The sequence below is a fragment of the Artibeus jamaicensis genome, unplaced genomic scaffold, assembly GCF_021234435.1.
Source record: "Artibeus jamaicensis isolate MK-2021 breed Jamaican fruit bat unplaced genomic scaffold, CSHL_Jam_final contig_465, whole genome shotgun sequence".
NCBI classification, from domain to species: Eukaryota; Metazoa; Chordata; class Mammalia; order Chiroptera; family Phyllostomidae; genus Artibeus; species Artibeus jamaicensis.
In genome coordinates, this window is record NW_026521843.1 from 28415957 (window position 1) to 28437265 (window position 21309).

General features: G+C 46.2%; 1 protein-coding gene across 3 annotated transcripts in view; it reads left to right on the top strand.

Annotated features, from left to right (window-relative positions):
- The window catches only part of PRKCE (protein kinase C epsilon), a 486343-nt gene that overhangs the window by 173483 nt on the left and 291551 nt on the right, over positions 1-21309 (top strand). For all 3 annotated transcript variants that reach the window (XM_037161258.2, XM_037161257.2, XM_037161259.2), the window contains exon 2: positions 3699-3762. In XM_037161258.2, the coding sequence (XP_037017153.2) occupies positions 3699-3762 (64 nt within the window). The remainder of the gene's footprint in view (positions 1-3698; positions 3763-21309) is intronic.

Here is a 21309-nt window from a genome sequence, read left to right on the forward strand (position 1 = left end):
GGCATCATGCTAAGCACTTTACCTTGATTATTTCATTTGGCATCATGACAGCCAAATGGTACAAGCCAAATGACACAATCTATTATTAACTTCATTTCATGGACACAAGACCTGAGGCAGAGAGAAGTTAGTATTGTGCTTTAGGCCGCAAAGCCAGGAAGTTCACTCTTTACCACCAAGAGCTGAGTGTCTCCTTAGGGCCAAGGACTTTGTGTGCATGTCTCATGGAGTTTTCACAACCACCCATTTCACAGATGAAGCGACTGAGGCCAAGGCTTGGGAGAAGTAAATAGTTGCCTGGACTGGGAAGTGACAGAACTGGAATCCAGCCCTGGTCTAACTCCAGCGACTGTGTCTCCCCCACTGTGCTACTGCCTAACTTCTGGCCCCAGCTGGAGGGGTAGCCCAGGGCACTGGGGCTTGGAAGGGAATCATAGTCAAAGGAACGGAGATAGTAGCTACAGAGACTCATCAAGTATGAGGTTCAAGGAGATTTGATAAATAGGTTTGCATCAGGGAGAATTGGGAGGGACCTGGAGGGCAGAAGGAGCTTAGAACTAACCCCAGGACTGACTGGGAAGAGGGAGGAGGCCTGCTTTTGTGTAGTGCCAGCTGCCTGGTGGTGATGCCCCCTGACAGCCTGCAGGGGCTGCTCAGGGCTGGACGCCTACATTGCTGCATTGTCCGGGCCTCATAATTGTGAGCAGATTCTGCGATGAAGCTAAGTTGGCATGAGGTTGCACCATACTTCTACCACCTTTTGTACCTGATAAGCCCCGCGCTCATCCGCATTGAAGGTGCACCACCCTAGATGGGTTCTCAGAGGCTCCTTGGTCTGCTGGCTCAGGCTCAGCTGGCTCTCTGCGGCCATCTGCCCAGGCCGCAAAGCTCTCTGTTGCTTTTGGCATGTTTAATAGCTTAATTTCTATATCTCAGCTTGGAAACACAGTTCACCAGCATTGAAGCAGCAGTGGGTGCTAAAATGGTTTCTGATTGCTATCTTGAATGTTAATATCCTAATACATTTTATCGTCAATGACCCGACCCCCCGGCCACCAGCTCTCACTCCCCTTTTGCAAAGATAGGCACGCTGCCTGCCTTGGATCTGCCTCGCAGCCCATCTCATGCCTCTGCTGCCTCCTCCTCCCTGCCTTTTGCAGATAGCATTGTACTTCGCCAAGGAAGTCCACAGTCGTGGGAAATCTCTGACTTAGAGGGTATGAGAAAGCGTTTCATTTTGCCGGCAGGGTTTAATAGGGATGATCTAATCTCTACTAGGCATACATTATTGAAATTCCATGCTTTTGGACAAGGGGGCCCCTGATAATTTTGAAATGTGGCAGGGATGGGATTCTGGTTTGGCTCTGATCAGCAGAGCAGGCTGTTGTTGGTTTTCCTGTTTGTAATTCAGAGCAGGGGCCAGCTGATGCTTGTGGCCAGGGGGTGAGGGCTCAGTGCTAGTGGTGATCGTGCTGGAGAACATTTTCTTTTCTAAGAGATCTCAACTCACAGACTCTGGGAGCAGAAGGGGTGGGGAGAGAGTCATCTCAGGGTGTTGCCAGTTTGTTAGGCAGTTGCCATCTGCATATCAAGCTGGAGATCCCAGGTACAGGGCCCCTGGGGGCCACCTGAGAGCCGCTGCCCCTCCCCACTCCCTGCCCTAACACAGCACCTGAAGTGTCACCGGGGCCTCACCCAGCAGGCCTTGAAGACCCCTGTTGATGAAAGAGAATTTGGAGGGAAACCTGAAGCACTCTCAACCACGCAAGGCTGCATTTGGAATAAAGCGGAGCTGGCGAACAGCTCGGGGAAATTGGGCTGTGAGCAGAGTGAGAGTGGCGGCGGGGTGGGGTTCTGGGGACTGTCAGCTTCGGCTGCGCTTTTTCCTTCCCAGGGAGCATGTAGTGCTCACGGCACAGCTGCCTCTCTTTTCCTCTCACCTCATTTGAATGTCGCTTTGGTGCAGGTCACCTGCCTTCCTTCCTACCAGGGATGGGGCCCTGGAGGGGCAAAAGATCCCAGAATGGGCTCCGGAAGTCCTGAACCTGGAGTCTTTTCCCCCTTCCTCAGATGTTTATTGGATGTCTCCAACCAACAGACAGTGAGCTAAGCACTAAGGATGCAGACAGGGTTCTGATGCTGTGTGTCTAGCAAAGGAGATAGGCATGTGGACCATGGAGCACAGCTCAATGGGAGCCGTGGTTAACATATATATATGTGTACTGTGGGGACACACACATGAAGGGTAGTTGAGTCTTACTGAGAATATCTGGGAAGGCTTCAGAGAGGAGGCCATAATCACCCTGGGCCTCGAAGAAGGAGGAGGTATTCGCCAGAATGACCCTTCCTAATTCCCGCTTGCTAACAGTGCGCTCACTCTTTGTAGGAGACAGTGCAAGAGGAAAAGGAGGAGTAGTGGTTCCAGAAAGAAATTTTCTGGAAATTTGCCGCTCGGTGGGGAGACAAGCATGGCACGATAAGCCGATTAAAGCCCTGCATGGGCAGATGGGATGGTGGGGGTGGGGGAGGCGCCTGTGGGCATTCCGTGACCTGGGGTTTCCAGAGTTACTGCTCTCTCACGAGGACAGTTTCTGTTAGCACAGTTCAGGCCTTGCAAAGAGAGCACAACTACAAAGAGGCCCAGCCCCTCCGACTTTTCTTCCATCAGAGGGTTGCATCAGCCCTGTCGTGTGTTGGAGTGCTTAGCTGGATTTGGAGGTTGGGGGAGGGAGTGAGGGTGAGTGCAGGGGGTCAGCGGTAAGACTTCAGCAATATTGTCTCTCTCCACAACCCTGATAGAATCTGGACTTTGCACAAATGCCTGTGCCAACACACACAGCCTGAGCCTGGGGGTCCTTTGCTCTCCCGTAAGCACCATGGGTGTTCTCAGCCTTTGCTTGTGCCATTACTTCCACCGCGAATGTCTTCCCTCCCTTCCTGCATGGAGCCTTCCAGACCACTCTTCTGCATGGATTTCAGGCTCACCAGACTCAGCTATTCTGTCCCTCTTTATGAAGCTGGGTTCGGCACTGTTCTCTGTTTTTGAACTCCCCCAGGAGACAGCAAACACTTCAAGAGCAGGAGCAGTGTTGTTTAGTATGAAAAAACTAAGTTTCTTTACACAGTTTGGGCAGAACCTCAGCATTGCCCCTTCCTTTGGAACTTGCAGCACAGCTTCCTTAACTGTAAAATGGGGTGACGCAGAGTTTCTCAGCACGATACTGTTGGCATTTGGGCTGGGTTGGTCTTTGTGGTGGGGACTGTCCTGTGTGCTGTAGGACATTCATTAATGTCCTTGGTCACCACCCAGTAGATGCCAGTAGCAGGACTCCCTCTCCAGCCATGACAGTCAAAAATGTCCCTCGACATTCTTATGTCCCCCAAATGTTCCCTGCGGCAAGTGCCCCCTGGGCCAGGTTTCCCTTGTGTAGCAAAATTGCTTCTGGTGCAGAACCACTGGGGCGACCCACTGCTGGGGATGCATCGGCCTCCCAAGACGGCATCCAGATCCTCATGGACAGACTGAGTGTGGATTCTCCTTTGTTCCCCTCGTTCACCTGCCATTTGACACCCTGCAGGTTGATGAACTGAATGCAGCTTTGACTGTAGGTTTTTGCAACTTGGGGTGGACTCTCATGGATCTCTTGGGTTGCCCCCACAGCACACTAACAGAGTCACTGTCATTTTTTTAATTGCAGATTGATCTGGAGCCAGAAGGCAGAGTGTATGTGATCATCGATCTCTCGGGGTCATCTGGAGAAGGTAGGAGAGAGTGACCTCAGCCTCGTTCGCCTCCACTGACGCCTTGTCTTCTGGGCTCTCCCTCCCCTCCTTGGCTGGGGTGTTTTTACGGTGACATTTAATTAACTGGCACTGTTTAAAGCAAAAGGTTATTTTGAAGATGCTTATGCCTGTGTACCAAAAGGGACTAGCCATCTGTTAACTTCGGTGGAGCAGAGGGAGTATTTGCAACTTAACCAAGTGAGGCCAATGAAACAGGTGTTCCCGCACCCTGGTGCGCCAGGCAGGCTTCCGGGAGTGGCAGCCTCTCCCTGGAGGCTCCCATGGGTGGTGGTGGTGGTGTGTGTGTGTGTGTTGGGATGGGGGCGGGTAGTAGAACCAGTTGGTCTAATGGTATTCAGAAATAAAACAAATAAGGTGTCAAATTTCAGAATCTTATTTCTGTAGAGCTTTTATAGAAGTGTTACTTTTTTTTTTTTTACCGGTTCTGGGAGGAAAAGTCCTACTCTTAGAAATACTGGGGTGAGGGACTGTCCACACCCACTCGCTGATTACACAGGACGTAGATGTTCTCAGATAGTTGGATTTTTCTTCCTTCTTTTCCCACCCTCCACCATTGACCCTGTCTTGGCCCTCTTACTGGTTTTAAGAGCCAGCAGGGGGGTGAGGACTGAGCAGTCTGGGGAAGGGAAGGAGAGACAATAAAACCCTGACCGCATGGGAATGGGGATATGGTGGCAGGTTGGAATTGGGACTAAAATTTAGTTACTGGGACCATCTTTCTTCTCCTCCTCTCTTTGGGGAGGGGGATGGAACAGCTGGGTTTAATATCACAGCAGAAAGATTAATGGACCATGGCTAGTTCTTGTCAATGAGAACAAATGGGGTTTTAGGGCCTGTGGCCCAAAGGGAAAGAAACAGCTCACTTAGGCTCTGGCTGGTAGATTTGGACTATTTACAGCATCTCCCTGGATACTGGGGATTACAAGTCACAACCCCAGACGGTCTCCCCGACTTTAGGGAGGAAGCTCTAATCTAAGGTTCAGTAATGGAGAGCACCTGTGAGCAAATTCAAAGGAGGCAGTCTGTGGTGCACTTGACAGTGGTGCCTCATGATTTTCATGTGGCTGATTCATCACCAGTTTCAACACGTAATCAGAATAATTCAGTAATTCAATTGTGTGTACCTGGGGCTTATAACAGAGTCTGGCTCTCTTTTAATCACAATTATTTGGCATGGGTTTAAAACTTTAGACATCCTGCTAAAGTTGGTCTCTTCGATTTTCTGCTCTTTGTTGCAATTACATACAGTTTGGGGTTTCCAACTTTACTTTTCTACTCTCAGCTCAGAAAAGCCCAGAATAGAATCTGCTGTAGAAGTTTTGGGGATCCAGTGGCATTTAGTGTGAACTATGTAAAATGTGCAAAGGGGCCTAAAGAACAATAAAATGAACACCAGTCTACTACCCATCACCTAGGTTAAGAAATAAAGCACCCAGTAAGTTGAAACCTTGCATTGCTTTTAACAAAACAGGTGGATCTCAAGTCCACCAGACTTAACAGCACATACTTTTGATCCGTGGTGGTAATCTGGGTATGCTGAGGACTGATGTAATTTTTGGCTATGTAAGTTGTCGGTGCCCCTCACCCACTTTTATTCATGGGCCAACTGTACAGATATATCTCATTTTATCACACTTTGCTTTATTGTGCTTCACAGAGGTTGATTTTTAAAGAAAAAAATTGAAAGAAAGACTTTCCACCAGCAAGAAGATTACTGCTCGCTTTATTGCGGTGGTCTGGAACCAAGCCCACAATATCTGTATATGTCTGTATGCAGTGGTTCCGAATTATAGGCACTGGTGAAACATGTGATGAGCCAACTCAGCCCCCTTTTTTCCTTACATAATCTATATGCAATCAGATAATTAATTAAATATATATTTCCTCTGCCAGGGTGCTGGGCAACCAATGGAGGCTTGGATTTTTGAAAAGCTTATGATGTGCAAAATTATAGAAGACATCCTTTTCTTACATTAGAAGGAAAGGATATGGACAAATGAGTGAATACATAAATTGAAAGCAACTGATTTTTTTTCTTCTTGCTTCTATGGCTTATAGTATGTGAATGGCCAAAGCAATTTGCATTGGGCTGGATTCTTAGTTTACTTCTAAAGAAAAAAATCTCTTTCATCTAAAAAAAATGGAGTTTACTTCAGAAATGCTGACACATGCCAGATTCTGCACAGTGCCAGCATGTGCTGCTCTGAAGACAGGAGACATTTTCTGCTCTTGTTTTCTTGCTCTTGGTGGATTTGGGATTCTTTCTCTGGATGGTGGGAGGACTTCCAAAGATCTTTCTAAAAGCTGATCTTGTGGTGCTCTGTTTGTGTTCTGCGCGTCTGTTCTCCTGGTCCTGCTGCCAGGACTTTGAGGGCTCCTGGTCCAGATGCAGTTTTGTTTGGGGAAGGGTTGGGAGGGCTGGGAGAGGAGTGGAGGATGTGTAGCCAACATGTGTTTTTTTGCTCCCTGTGCTGCATGAGAATGGTCCAGTGTGAAAATGGTGTCACAGCTAGTTCATGGGCATCCACAGATTCTTGTCTAAGTTCCTTTCTGTAGTGAAAATACCTAACTTCATATCCTCAAAAGGAAGAAAACAGTTGAAATGAGGAATAGCTGATGTTTTCACCACTCTATTATTCTTCCATCAAGCATCCCTTCCAATGCTCTGGTCCCACCAATGGAAAAAATATGCTCATCGAATTGGCGGTAAACTTTACAACTTTGTGGGGCTGAGATGGTGTGAGTATACCCCCCTTCTTTTAGGATGTGCCAGAGGAGACTTTCTCTTGCTAACACACTGCGGAAAGCCTGGATGTTGACCTCTGCTCGAGTTGGAGCTAATGTGATTTCTAACTGTCTAATGAAATTGCACTGCTTGCGTGTCCTGTGCAGTTCAGCATAATGGGATTTGATCAGTGTGTGCTTTGTCCAAACTAGGCAACCTAACCCCAGATGTAAGGGGTCAGGCTGGGTGGACGCTAAGGTCATCTCCGGTCACGTGATTTTGTCCTTTGGCATAATTTGAATAGATACCTATCAGAGCTCAAGGCTGAGGGCTGGCTAATATCTGTAGCAGGTAGAAGGGGCTGAAAGAAAGGTAGGCACTTTGCGAGGCACTTTCTCTATGTCATCCCAAGTGGAAAACCTTTTTGGAAGGCTTGTGTGCAGTCCTCCAGTCTCAGGTGCCTCTAAGTGTTTTGCTTTTATCATCAGTAATGACCCGTGGCTTCCTGGTAAACAAGGCACTGCAGGTTCACCAGAGACTTAAATCAAAGCATAATTAGCCCAGGTTACAGAAGTGTACACAGCAATGTAATTCTCAAATGAGCCAACTACTGTTCCTTGCTGTGCACTATACTTAGTATTTCTGCCTTTGTTGTGATGTAATTTGTCTATGTTTTCCATTCTTGATGATAATAGGACACTGCACCCTGATGTGCAGCCTCCCAGAGGAGGGGCAAACAGTCTGGCCTGGGACTTTCTAGACTCTTCTTTCCCTGCTTTCCATCCAGGTGTAGTGCTCACCTGGGGGAATTCTTCAGAGTGTAAACCAACAATGGAAAGAACAAGAAGTAGTAGGCCTTACTGGTATGTTTGGATCACCAAACTGTTTCTCCAATAAAATGAAGAAGACACAAAATACTTTGAATGGTTTTTTTGCAACACGTACATCAGAAATAATGCCATTAAGTCAGGTTCTGGAGTGATTGTGTGCTGTGGAAGCAGAAGATGTGGAGCAGGGAGCGGGGTCCACCACTTCCTCCCCTTTTTCTGCAGCCACGTGCCATAGAAAGCGTTTAGTCTGCCCTCCGGAATTGGCAGCAGGTAGAGTGGAAAAGCAGAGGAGTCCTCCCATCCTGAATTTAAATCCTGGCTCCAGTGCTTACCAGTTTAGAGCTTCAGATTTCTCACCCATACATGGGGATGGTCATGCCCAAGATAGGTACTGTGTATGATAAGGTTGCTATAAGAGTGCCTCAGTACCGTGCCCTCTCGTGTAGGAGATGCTCAATAAATGCCCAAAGGCCCTGCAGACCTGCCGGCAGGGAGGTGGGGATAGCCCTGACCCACTGGCCCTGAAGGCACAGCAAGCAGGTTCAAAGGAACAGAAGAACAGTTCAGAGAAATAGTTGGAGGGCAGGTTTCTGATCCTGGGGCATGTATGTTCAAAAGGTCCAAGAACAGGGCAAGGTGACAAAGAGGTCATTTGCAGCCTAACACATCTGGCAGGGGCTATGGGCTTGTTTTCTGCAGTGTTCATTCACACTTGCCATAGTGTTGCCCCATTCTCTCTCTCTCCCCCTCTCTCCCCCTCTCTCCCCCTCTCCCCCCTCTCTCCCCCTCTCTCCCCCTCTCTCCCCCTCTCTCCCCCTCTCTCCCCTTCCTCCCTCTCTCTCCCCCTCTCTCCCCTTCCTCCCTCTCTCCCCTGTCCTTCCCTCAATGAAGGATTTCCCAGAAATATATTCTCTAGCTTGTTTGTGTCCTGTGGCTCTTGATGTCAGAAACGTCTCCTGGTCAGAGCCCAGGCCGTGACTTCCCTTTCTCAGTGAAGACTGAGAACATGTGGTCCCCATACCCTCACGGGCCCTGGGTAAAAACCCTGCATCTGTTAGAAGACTGTTATTAAATTTCTGTTCCTCAAGCCAAATCCATCAAATCCCTTAACCTTTCTGACAGCCTAGTTTAGAAATCTTAACTCATCTTTGCAGATCTTTTGAACTTTTTTCAAGTTGCACAGACAGACAGACACCATCAAACCAGCTTTGCTCCATTCCAAAATGATACTGCGTGCAGATCAAGTGCCCAACAGTATGACTTCTATTTGGGAGATGGTGGCATTGAGAGGTCAGGTGATATGCCCGACGCTGCAGAGTTGACTACTCGGCCCTGCTGGGCCCAGCCTGCAGGCCTCGGGCTCCATGCCCTGTGCTAACTCACAGCTGATAATGAGTTTGCTCACAGGGCAAAGACTTCCCTGCTGTTCTTTTAATTTTAGTTCTTTTCTCCAGCAAGCTCTTTAAAGAACTGTAAAGTCAAAGTTATTAGCTTTGAACCCAAAGGTGATGCAGAGAGTCTCATTCATTAAAAAAAAAAAAAAAAAAAAAAAGCAGAGCTTTTTTCTACTCTCTTAGAAGCGGAAATGCTATTATTGGTCCCAGGTCGGGAATGGCCAGCTGCTTCTAGGGCTCCCTGAAAGGTGGATTGATCCCTAGGTGTGGGTCCTCACCCAGACCCGCCTCTCCTCCCTGCAGGTCAGTCGTCTTTCTTGTGTCCATTGCAAGCATCAGAGCACTGCCCGCAGGACTAAAATGGGGGGGAGGGGAACTTCTTGAAACTCGGCCTCAACCAGTGGGCAGTATCTATCTAGAAAATATCCCTTAGATTCCAGAGTCCCACTGAAGCTTCAGTTGATAATAGTACCTTTTTCCTCCAAAATTCTACATTATATTATTTAATCCCATGCCTTCTGCTTATCAGACAGAAAGAACCATTTATTGAAATGAACAGTAGTCAGCCATGCACTTTAATACACATGCCCAGCTGGGTGTCCGTCCTGGGTTTGGGGAGTGGGAAGCGGGGAGGGAGGTGGAGAATGGGAAATGGCATTGACAAGAACACATGGCCACGCCTTCAGGAAGCTTGCTGTTGAATTAGCGATCCGGAACTTGCAGGAGAAAAGCACTAGAGAACGATGCCAGGCAGCGTCACATGGAGTGCTCAACGGGCTGTTACCAGGAGCTCTTTAAACAGGAATAAATCTGGGCTGGAATAAGTCAGGGAATCTTCAGGGGAGAAGCAGGACCTGGGCTGAAAAGGGAAAGTTCGGTAGACTGGATTGACAGGGAAGATGTGGGGAGGCCATCCTGAGCCGAGGGATCGTGTCATCTCTGTCAAAGACAGCTTTGACACTCTCATTTTTAGATGGGGCTGGATAGACACGGTAAATTAAAGAGCTGCAATTTGTGTTCTCTGGGAGCTTTCAAACAAAGACAGTCATCAGTGTTGCAGACAGAAATTTTCATGCTATGCCAACAAGAAAATGAAATGTCTTCAATGATTAAGCTATGTTTGCAAGGGGAAGCAGTTCTTCCGGGTTGTGTTTTCATGGTCAAGGCCTCTCATCCACCTTGGCCCCAAAGGAGGGGGAGTGTTCAAGGCCAAGTTTGGGACATTGAGTAGAGCACATTTTATAAGCACTGGACATAGGTGACTAGAAGGTCAAGCTCTGGTACAGACATCCCTTTGCAGTCTTTTCCCACACTCTCTCTTCTCCCCGAGCGATCTTGCAGAATCCCATGGCCAGCACCCTACCACCCTCAGCAGTCTCCTCCTCTCCAGCCTGTCAAGCTAGTGTCCTGGCACCAAGCTCCGGTACTCCCACTCCTTCTCTCTTTTCAAGTTCTGTTCAGTCTCTAATGAGAAACATGGCTCGAGAGGTTAAAGAGACTCCTCCACCTTCCGAAACAGCAGACTTCAAAGTCAGACACCAGCTCCAAGACGCTGGTAGGTCTCCCTCCTGTGGGGTGCCTTGGGCAATGAGATCCTGGTCTGGCCCACCCCACAGGCTCCCCAGACGGGAATGGACCTGTGGGAACTCTCTAGGAGCATGCGGAGAGACACAGTCTCAGTGCTTGATAACAGTGAAAATAATAAAATCCAGATGTTCAGAAATATTGATCTTGCAAAGTGTATCCCCACATTCCCCTCAGCATAGCTGCTTGCTACTGATACTCAGACCCAGTCTCTAAATTTTTGGCTCTATCTTTTGTCCTGACGAAATCAAGGCTTGTTCCTAGAAGTGACCCTGTGCACCAGATGTGACCAGGGGAGTCAGCTTGAAAGCAGTGAGCACTTAACCTCCATCAAGGGGTTTATAATGTCACAAAGAGACAATGCTGAAATACTTGAGAAATAAGCCAAGAAACCCTCATTTCCTTCCAAATAGGCTCCAGAGGCACAGCGTTCCTCTGAAATGAATTACCCATGGATAACAACGCCAAATGACAGCCATTAGCAGATGAAAAACAATCGAGTCCTGAGTGTTTGGAGAACAGGGCTCTTTAGGATCATTCCTGAAGCCTCCTTCCCCTCTGCCATTATGGAAGCATAAATCGTATTGTCTGTTTTCTTGTGTGCCTATCTTCCTAATAAAGTAATTGAATAAGGGATGATCATATTGAAGAAATAAACTTACAGAGAGGGTGGGTTTATAACAGATCGTCGGGGAGCGAGCCCTGCGTGTCCTGGCCCCCGTTCTGTCTCTGTTGCCTTGCTGCGCGTCATTTCTGTGTCTCATCAAGAAGCCTGTTTTTGGACATTCATGTTTGTAGCTCCGATCATCCTGGGTCAAAGTGGCCTGTAATTTAATCATTTACTCTCGTTGATATCCTCATGATTTGGCTTAAAACAAAGTGTATTTCCATTCATCTAACCTAATTTAGAGAGTTGTCCTTTAGGACCAATTACTTTATCCTTTTATCCAGTTGAAATTGGCCAGTGTTGACAGTCTTATTGATTTTCCTTATTACCTAGTTTCGTGGATACATTCAATTTTCACAACCAAGTGCATTCACCGTCTTACTTGAGCTGCCACCACTGGGGCTTTTATCTTCCTCCTGTACTGTAAACCCTGGGTGTGAGCTCGTGGGGGCCTCTGGGGGTGGGCGCAGTTGCCTGTGTGCACACAGATGAGAATGCATGTCTCTCATGTATCTGTTCTCTCCCTCCTCCGGCCTCAGTGTCCTTCACTGCAAACATCACCTAGTTGCTTATCTAAGATCTACTAGGCTCTGGAAGTATAGAGCTTATAGCACGGTCCCTGCAGTGTATTCTTACAGCAGGAGGTGAGCAGTGGGCCAATAAGCACAACGCAGCCATGTGTTTTAGCTGTTAATCGAGCAGGGTACAGTCAGACCACCAAGGAGACTCCCTTCCACTCCAGGAGTAGGCGGTCCATAAGTGACATCCGCCAACACATCCACATTGTCCCCGTCAGCCCCCCCCACCGACCTGAAAGGCAGGTAATAACAGTTCTCCCCTTTGCTTGGGCGAGCAAACAGAGCTGCTGTCCACTGAAGAGACATGCATTCAGAAAATTAAATAAATTGGACTACAACTTAATTGACCAACATTTGAACTTTTCAGAACTATCTCTGATTTGTATAGTCAGTTATTCAATGTATAGCTATTGGGCACCTATGCCAGTTACTTTCCACAGTGCTAAGGACACAGAAGCAAACGATATAAACAGAAATCCTGGCCCTTGGGGGCCATTCATTCTAGTGGACGTGCTGTGTGTGTGTGTGTGTGTGTGTGTGTGTGTATAGAGGGGGTTCTCGACAAGCACTCGTAACTCACTGGGGATAGGCATTGTCTCTGGGGAACAGAAGGGGTGGATTTGGAAAGGAGGCCTTTCTTGTCAACGATTGTAATCTTGTTTTTCTTTCCCATGTATGTGTATGAGCTATTAAAACAATTCCTTAGAAACTGTGAAAAAAATTAATTAGGTGGGAATGTGACAATTCCCATACACACAGTGACAGTGACTTACCCATAGCTAGAGGCTGTGACAGGCTCCAGAAGAGCTGTCAGAGAGGAGCAATCCATCAAACCCACAGAATAACACAACAAAGGGCAGAGAACTCTAAGAATGATGCTCTGCATTGCTCCACAAATACCTCTGCTTTGTGTGGGGTACGCGGAAATTCGGGGTTCCCTTGGACTGTGCCTGTCCCTGAGGACTGACTGACTGCTCCCACATGGAGAAGCCAGGGGCCGGGTCGCTGGCCCACGGAGAAGGTGGGGAGTGACTGATGCAGGAACAGTGTTTACTCCAGGGAGCCGCTTGCCTCTGGGAGCTGCTGCTGGGAGTCTCACATCCCCCTGGATGGACAGCCCCACCGTGGCATTTCCAGCTGGCACCAGATAGTGCTCACTAGCATGTACGGTCAGCCGCTACTTGAACCAACCTTGGTCATCTCCACGGACCGAGTGGCTTCACCAGCTGGGGTACCTTCTGCCCAGCTGAGGGTGGCAAACCAGCTGCCTGTGGGTTGTTCCTGCTCTCCAAGTACTCAAAACGTGTTTTCTGGCGTTGAAAAGCATTGTGATGTATGTGTGGTTCAGGGGCCTCTAGTATTAGCCTGGTGTGAGTTCTTTTGGAATTGACAGGAAGAGTGAACTCAGGGGACTTTGAGTTCACTTTTCAGGCGTTGGAACTGGGATTTCCTAGACACCTCCATTGTAGTTCCTTTTCCACAATTAGCTAATTGCTCGATTTACTGATTAATTGAGCAAACAAATCCTGAGAATCTGTTGTGTGCCAGGCACCATGCTAAGAGCCAAAGGAACAAAGATGAAAAAGAGCCAGGCCCTGCCCTCCAGGAGCTCCCAAACTAGGACGTCGCTCCCCCAAGCCATCTACTCCAAGTGGGCCTCAGTGGCTTCCTCTGTACGTGAGGAGGATGTGAAAGTAAGTGCCCCTCCTTGTACTGTAGTTCTGTCACAAGCAGGAAGAGTTTGCACACAAACAGACACCTGGAAAGGGGAAGTGGGAGAGCAAAAGTTTTTACAGAAATTATTTTGTTTAAGCATAAATGGATCTGCCAGCTAAATTTTGCCATCCCTGTTTTCATATATGGGAAAATGATGCTTAAAGAATTTGACTGTGAAGCCCCCAGGATCCTGTGAGAATGCAGATTCTGACTCATTGGGCCTGGGGCGGGGCCTGGGATGCTGCATTTCTCACCAGCTCCCAGGAGCTGGGACCAGGCTGCTGGTCCCTGGCCACCACTTGGAGTAGGAAGCCACTGTGAGACCCGTGATTTCCCTCTGAACCATACTGAGCAGGCACCAGTTTCTATTGTGTCTGGTGGAAAATTAAGAGGGAAATCTAATGACTCCTCCTCCCTTTTCCAAATACGAACTATTTAGTCCATCTCAAAGTCAATATCTTTGAATCTTTTCTGTTCAGTGTTTTTTCCTTCTCCATTCTCCCTTCTTCTGGGAAAGGGGTCAAGAAGGTACCTGGTATTCTTAGGGAGGGTGGGTGATGCCCAGGCCGTATTTTCCTAGTCCTGATTTTAATCATATTCAGAAGGTCAGAGTGGATGGCATTAGTGTTCTTCAGCTAGGAGACCAAGAACCAATTTATACCAGGACAAAAAAAAAAGAAAAAGCAACCAGCCAGGATATTGGATTTTTTGTTTTTTTTGTGTTTATTTTTCTATAAATACCCTCAAGTATTGAGTGGTGCTTGAATTTGATCCCACTGTGCTAATTTTCTCCTGGTTCCTAGGGCTTTAATTAAAGTAACTCACCCAGGGACCTTGCTAGAACTCACCTTTATGTGATTCTCCTCTGAGCAGGCAAGTTGCACCTGCCTTTGATGGGCGGGTAATGCAGAGGACGTTCGAGATTAGGTGCTGGGTATATGGGGGGGTGTCATTTTTACTCATGGGATAAATGACTGCATGGCTAAACGAAGTAACAGGAAAAAGTGTCCCTTTGAAGGGAAACTATTGAGGAAAAACAAGGTGTTTGGCCTGATGTGACTTTGCGTAATTAGTTGTTTCATGTTCCAATGTACAATCAGTTTCATGGGTGTGCGTGGGCTTGCACGTTTATGCTTTCTGTACTCGGTGTTTAAGGCACACACACCAAGGCCCCAGTTATAATACCTTCACCCCTCCCTGTTTTTTCAACTACTTCTCTACTCTTTCAAAATTTGATTTCAGGTTTGTCTCCTCCTGGTGCTTTCCATGTTGGCCCACACGCTCCTGCCTGCTGGGCCACGACACTGGGCTTGCTCCCACACTCTTCTTTGTGTAATCACGTACTCACATACTGATACTGTACCTGTCACCAGAGTCCTGGTTGGGCCCTGCCCATCGCAGTAAGCCACCGGCCTTTCAAGGGCAGAGGTATCTGTGAAACGGGCCTGGGGCCGAAAGCTGGCCCGGCACCCGTGAGGCTGCCAGCTGGCCTCTCTATAGGGTGGTGCGGATCCTGGACACTGTCTTAGGTTCAAATTAAACAAAGCTAGAGTGGGAACAAGGGCCATCTCTGAACTCGGACAAAGCCCCTGGGAGCCTCACTAGTGTTGATCCTAAGACCTCAGTTACACTGAATTCAGCGTTAAACAACTTCATGGTGAGGTGTAATGAGAATTAGTAACCCTTTTTATTTTATTTATTTAAATCAGAAACTTGGATTCTGTTCCTGGCTCTGTTACTAACCAGCCAATTGAAGGTGAACCAATCATTGGGTGCTTCCAACCCTCAAATGAATTATACTGACAGCATATTAAGATGCTTTGATTCAGTGAATGCTCAGGGATTTCAGATTCTCAGATTGAAGACTGTCAGAATACAGGTGTGAGTCAGTGAGGAGGTTCCCTTGTCTTGACACTTACCAGCAGGGAGCCAGACTCGTTATTGCCGGCCAAAGCGCGGGGTCCTTGTGAGCAAGTAGAAGGGGGAGAGCACTTATCCCGGCAGTTCTAGGACCATTAAGAGTAGAAGTGACAGGGAGGCAGCTTTAAGCTTAGTCTAACATATGGGAAAAGCCTCTAACAGTCAGAGCTCATCAGCAGTTTAATGCATTTGAACAGAGAGTAAGGAGACCTCCAGCTCTGGAGGTATTCAAACAGAGAGCACGTATTTGAAAACATTATGGGAAAGATTCTTCTAACGGTCCTTTGTAAGCTCTAAATATTTGTAACGGAAAACTTCCATAAGTACGTACAAATGGACGGCAATAAGGCAAATGTTTATTTTATTTAAAAAAAAATCCAAGGCCCACATTGTAAAAGGAAAAAGAATGCATGAAATAATGAGAAAAAGGAATAAGTGGGATCTTAGCCTCTACTTATAGAATAGTTATATTTTTTGAAATTTAGGCAAAAATGGAAATGTTAAAAATTGAATCTTGTTTCCAAAAAAGTCGGGAAGGTCTTTATTTGAATGGACCCTAAATGTGAACCCCTCCTATAGAGTGTCACTAGAAATACCTCTCGTAACATCAGTAGCCGACCCTTAATTCTCTCTCACTTGGATGTGCATGTCGAGTTTACTCAGTAAAGGGTCGCCCATTGGTGTGTGTCTGTGAAGACACTTCCCCATCTAGGGGAAGAAGAGTGGCAACAAAGCCTCCCAATTTTAGGGGAAACACTATTTTGTCATGCCGTTCACACCTGCTTTGTGGCAAGGCTTTCCTCCTCAGACTTAGGAAGGTATTGCCCAGGAGCTAAGGAAGTAGGACGTAATTGGTGTCCCAGTGTGCAGCTGGGCACCAGCAAGCTGGCTGTCTCCTTCCCCTTACATCAACCCAGCTTTGGGCTGATGCTTGAAATTTTATCCTCAGCATTTTCACATTGATGGGCATTTAAGCTTTTAATGCTTATTAAGTAGCTAACTCTTCCTTCCCTCAAACACAAAATCAAAACAGGACCAACCCTTTTAGAAAGATGAAAACCTAAGGTTTTCTTGAATCTCCTCATGCAGAAAAGACCAACAGCTAGGTTTGAAGGCACTTCCTTAATTTTGCATGGGCGCTTTCTTAAAAGGGTGTCTGAAGGTCAGAGGCATGGAAATTTGAATAACTGTGTTAAATGCTGTAATGGAGATTTGATTCTCAGAGAACTAAATCGTTATCAAATTCTCGAGTTATGTCTCATTGTTTAGACACTGTCTTTGGTGATAGTTCCAGCATCTCCCTGCCACCCAGCCCAACTCTTTGTCATCTGGGAAGCCTGTCAACCCGCTGAAGCACTGGGAGGGTTCAGCTGAGGGTACCCGGGGGCCTTTGCAGTCCCCTGAGGACTTCACTGATTTGTTGTATTAGCCTTTATTCTCTGAAGTAGGAAAAATTGCGCCTTATCACAGAGGCCAATGTTTTCATTTTTTCTTTACCCATGATTTTTATTTAGCAAAAAAGGGAAGAAGGCAATAAATGACATGTGTTCAAATACTTGCACAAACACTTACTTGAGACCCTAAACTCTGTGAAGGTAAGGACTGTCTATTTTGGTTTCTGCTGCACCTTCACGATCTAACACAGTGCCAGGATGAGCAATAATTAGGGAATGTTTGTTCCATGAATCAATGAGTGACCGCTGTCCAGGTAAGTATGGGGAAGGCGTGGAGGCAGCTCCATGGCTTGGCAAAGAGAGAGCGCCACCATGAGATGTTAAGGCCAGTTCACGGCCATGCGTCCGTGTGTGTTGTGTGAAGGCTGAACATATGGAAGTCAAGAACTGCCTGTAATAGGTGGCTTTGGGTCACCAGGGTTGTCAGCAGAGCAGCGGGAGCCTGGAAGACAGACTTCACCTGCTTAATTACAGATGTCCACTAGCCACTGGACCTCTCCCTTGCTGTAATTAGAGCCTCTGTGTCCACTGTGCTGACAGACCAGCTAGAAACACCTAGCTCAGCCTGGTTAGGGATCTATTTTGCTTTTATTTTTAATTTTTTTAAAACATAACTCAAACCAGGGTTCTTTTGATGTGACATTCATCTCGTGTACGGCATGAGGCCTTCACTAGGTTTCCTTGCCTTAGAAAATGAGCGAATGATCATTTCCTTGACTTTGGAAAAAGTACCCCCTGTGATTTGTTTTCTTTGAATCAATCTGTCTTTTGGGATTAAGGTGGCCCTACTCTTTCTCCCTTCCACTATATTTATTGTGAAATTACATCATTATTTATCATGTGTCCTATGTAACTATGATCCAGATTAAGGAAAACAAAACAAAACAAAACCACATTCCTGATGTCTTTGCAGCCCTCCAGACCCCTTTGCTGATCTTGTCTTAACATTTTCTTCCCCAAAGGTACTATCCTGAATTTTAGGTTATTTTCTTGAATTTCTTTATGATTTTACCACCTATATGTATATTTTAAAAATATATATTATTTTGCTATTACCTACTTTTTAGCTTTATTTAAATAGTATCATCAATTCATGCAACATTATATCTTTGAGATTCATCCATCATGATGTGTGCTCTATCATTTTTCTTGATGTATATTCCATTAATATATCAAAATTTATTTGTTCTCTTGTTCTAGACATCTGGGTTGTTTTCAGGTTTTGCCATTACAGACAATATGGTACCTGAGCTACACATGCATCCAGAGTCCCTCGAGGTTATTGACTTAGCTGTGGAACTGATGGTTCAGTACGTACACGTATGTTCAACTTTACTAGGTGATAAGTTGCTTCCTAAAGTGATTGCACCAACTGATGCCACCACAGACATACTTGCAGTTTCCAGTTGCTTTATATTTCATGAATACTTGGTATTGTAAGACTTAAATTTCTACAAGTGTGATGGGTGATATGTCAGTATAGTTTTAATTTGTGTTTCTCTGGTTATTAATGATGCTGAGAATCTTTTCATGTATCTACAGGTATTTGATATTTCCTGAAAAAATATCTGTTCATTCTTTTTATGCACTTTTCTACTATGCTTTTGTTTATTTTTTATTGCTTCAAAGGCAGTTATATTCGTTGCAAATAGCTTCCCTGAATTTGTGGCTGATATTTTTATTTTCTCCATGGTCATCTGATAAATAGACATTCAAACAATGAAACTTGTGGACCTTGAATAAACCATTTAACATGTTTGGGCTTCCATTTCTGCTCAATTCAATGAGCGTACTGGTGTATTTCCACCCTGCAAACTCAACAGTGAGTGATGGCAAAATGGGTTGATGTGCATAAAGGTACATTTTAAAAGTAAGGCCCATACACATATATAAAATCTAATTTTCTTCCTGTATTGTCATACTGCTTCTATATATTTATGTGTGTGTATGTATATATATATGTGTATATATATGGAGACAGTATGATAATACATATATGTGTGTGTGTGTGTGTATTTACTTTTTCCCAAGGACACTTTTTTCATTGCTTTTTAAAGAGAGAGATAAAAGGAGAGAAATATTGGTGCAAGAGAATCATCAATTGATTGCATCTCATAGACACCCAGACCAGGGATTATATGTGTTTTGACCAGGGACTGAACCTGCACCCTAGGTATGTGCCCTCATTGAGAATCAGACCCACAACCCTTTGGTTGCAGGACAATGCTCCAACCCACTGAGCCACACTGGCCAGGGTGTGCCTCCATTTCTGTAACATAACATACTCTCTGGGAATATTTATTGTTGTTGAGCTGCTATTTTTATTGTACTTGGTACCTTTAGAAATTAATTATTTATTCACTTATTATCTGTTTGTCCCTCTAGAATGAAAACTGCAGAGGGCAGGAGTCGTTGCCTTAGAGAAATCATTTTGTCATTGCGTTCCTAGCTACTTGGAGTAGAGCCTGGTACATAGCAGATTGTTCAATAAATATTTGTTCAATGAATGACTGACCCATTGGTGTGAGTAGCAGGTATGATATCATTGCTATGTAATCATCCAAACGCTGTTTTTTAGGATTTGCTTCCTGTTCAGAAAACTTTTAAACTTAGGTAATGTGTTGTTCAGTGTATCTCTGGCCTTTTCCTTTCCAGAAATGGTGGGTGGAGCCAAAAGGGGGGAGCTGTGCCCCTGGGAGCCTAGAGCTCAGTTTTTAGATTTGTAGCTGGGAATCCTGATGGGCTGGCACTTCTCTGAGGAGCAGTCTCCAGGGTGAGACCAACATTTCCCAGGCTGTTTTCTTTGCCCTTCTGTATGGTTGTTGTCAAATTTGCTGCTTTTTCAAATTTTGTTGGCCTTTGCTTTGTCGCTGTAGACACCAGAGCTAGTAGTTTGGGGGAAATGTTGTGTACTTGTGAGTTCTGGGGGAGGGGATGTTGTGGAAGCAGTGGCCAACCAGAGCTGGGTGGTGACTGTGGCTGCGGAGTGAGTGAGGACAGCAGGAAGACCGTCACCACAAAGGTCTCCATGAAGGCCCTGCCCACTCTAGAGGGCACTCTCTTCGGAGAGCTTTTGATTGTGCATGGCGCACACTTGGGGAACAGGCATCCCTTTGTAGATCTGCAGGGCTCCCCTGGCGCCCATCCAGCCCTTCAGTGGAACATCTGGAAAGCCTTGGCCCCTCCTCGTGGCAAAACCTCTGAGCCCTGGAGACAGAGATCAATGACCTCTTCTTGGCTGCTCCTTAACCCGTGTCCCAGACAAGTGTTTTTCTGGGAACCAGTGAGGAACACAGATCTTGGATGCCAAGGCTCATGGGCTGTTGCAATAAGACTTTCACTTTTGATAAAAGGGGTAGGGGCAGAGAAAAAGTCTGCCTAGGGAAGCAATGAGAATTCAGCTTTTCAGGAAATTGGAACCCAGGTGGAGAGCCCTGCTCCCCACTCACAGCTTTTTCAGGCTGTGGAAACAGCAAGTTGAGCTTGTTAATGCTCCTTCGTGCTGGGGCTGATGCTGGGGATAGGCTTGAGGCTAGAGACCAATTTGGTTCTGACCCCCACAGGCAATCCTTGCAACCCCTGGGAGAGCATTTTGAACAAGTGAAACGTGATTTTTTGTGTGCATATAATTTATCACATACTGGGGTATGCTGAAGACAGTGAAAAAAAATTGGATGTAAAATAGATTGGGCTAAATATGCCATGTAAGTACCTGCTGTGCAGTAATGTTTTATAACCCATGTGTTAGGTTGGCACATTTAATATATATCATAAAAGTATGTGTACATACAATAGGAAAAATATAGAATTAGAAATTCTCTTAACCTACTTGTCAATAAATGGCCTTTTTCTACTTGAGGTCAGGCGTCCAAGATCAGTGTAATTACCTTTGGTATCATTAAAAGTTATTTCCTTCTTGCCTCTTTCTTGCACATGGCGGGTACTCAGTAAGTGCCAAGTGGCCTTTGGTGGGAATGTGACTGGAGTGTCCCTGGACCTAGACATTTCGCTGCAGGTTTATCCCGCTGACAGACCTGCCTAGGTATTGCAAGGACAGATCACAGACGTGGAAAAGCAAAATGCTGTAAACGAGCAAAATGCCTGTAACCTAGGGGCCTTTGGTACCTCCTTAAACAGAAAAATAAACAAGCATTACAAGCTGTTAGAGTTATCTTTATTTATTAATGGGGAAAGATGTTAAAAATAAGTGATTACATAATAAAAGTGAAATTGTACTTGTATTTATGGTATGACCCCATTCATGCAAAAAAGAAAGAAAACAACCCTCACATACGTACACTAGACTTGTGTGACACAAAAATGTTTACCTCTGGAAAATGGCAGCAACAAAGCAAAAGGCACGTTCGCATGCACCCCCAGTCACTTGTGCTGCGTGCCTCTGGGCTCCAACCCTGCCAGGGGCCACCCTGGCGCTGGAAACTCAGGTGCCCCGCTCTCTCCAGGGTCAGAGCATTCTGGCTGAGCACTGTTATGAAAAACACAGCCTCCTGGTTCTTTCTGCTGCCTACACCCTGGAGCCTGCAGGCTGTGTCGCCCTCGCCCCACAGCTTGCTGGGGCCCTGCAGGAGGAGAAAGAGTGGGGCCAGGCAGACAGCAAGAGCACTTGAGGGCCTATG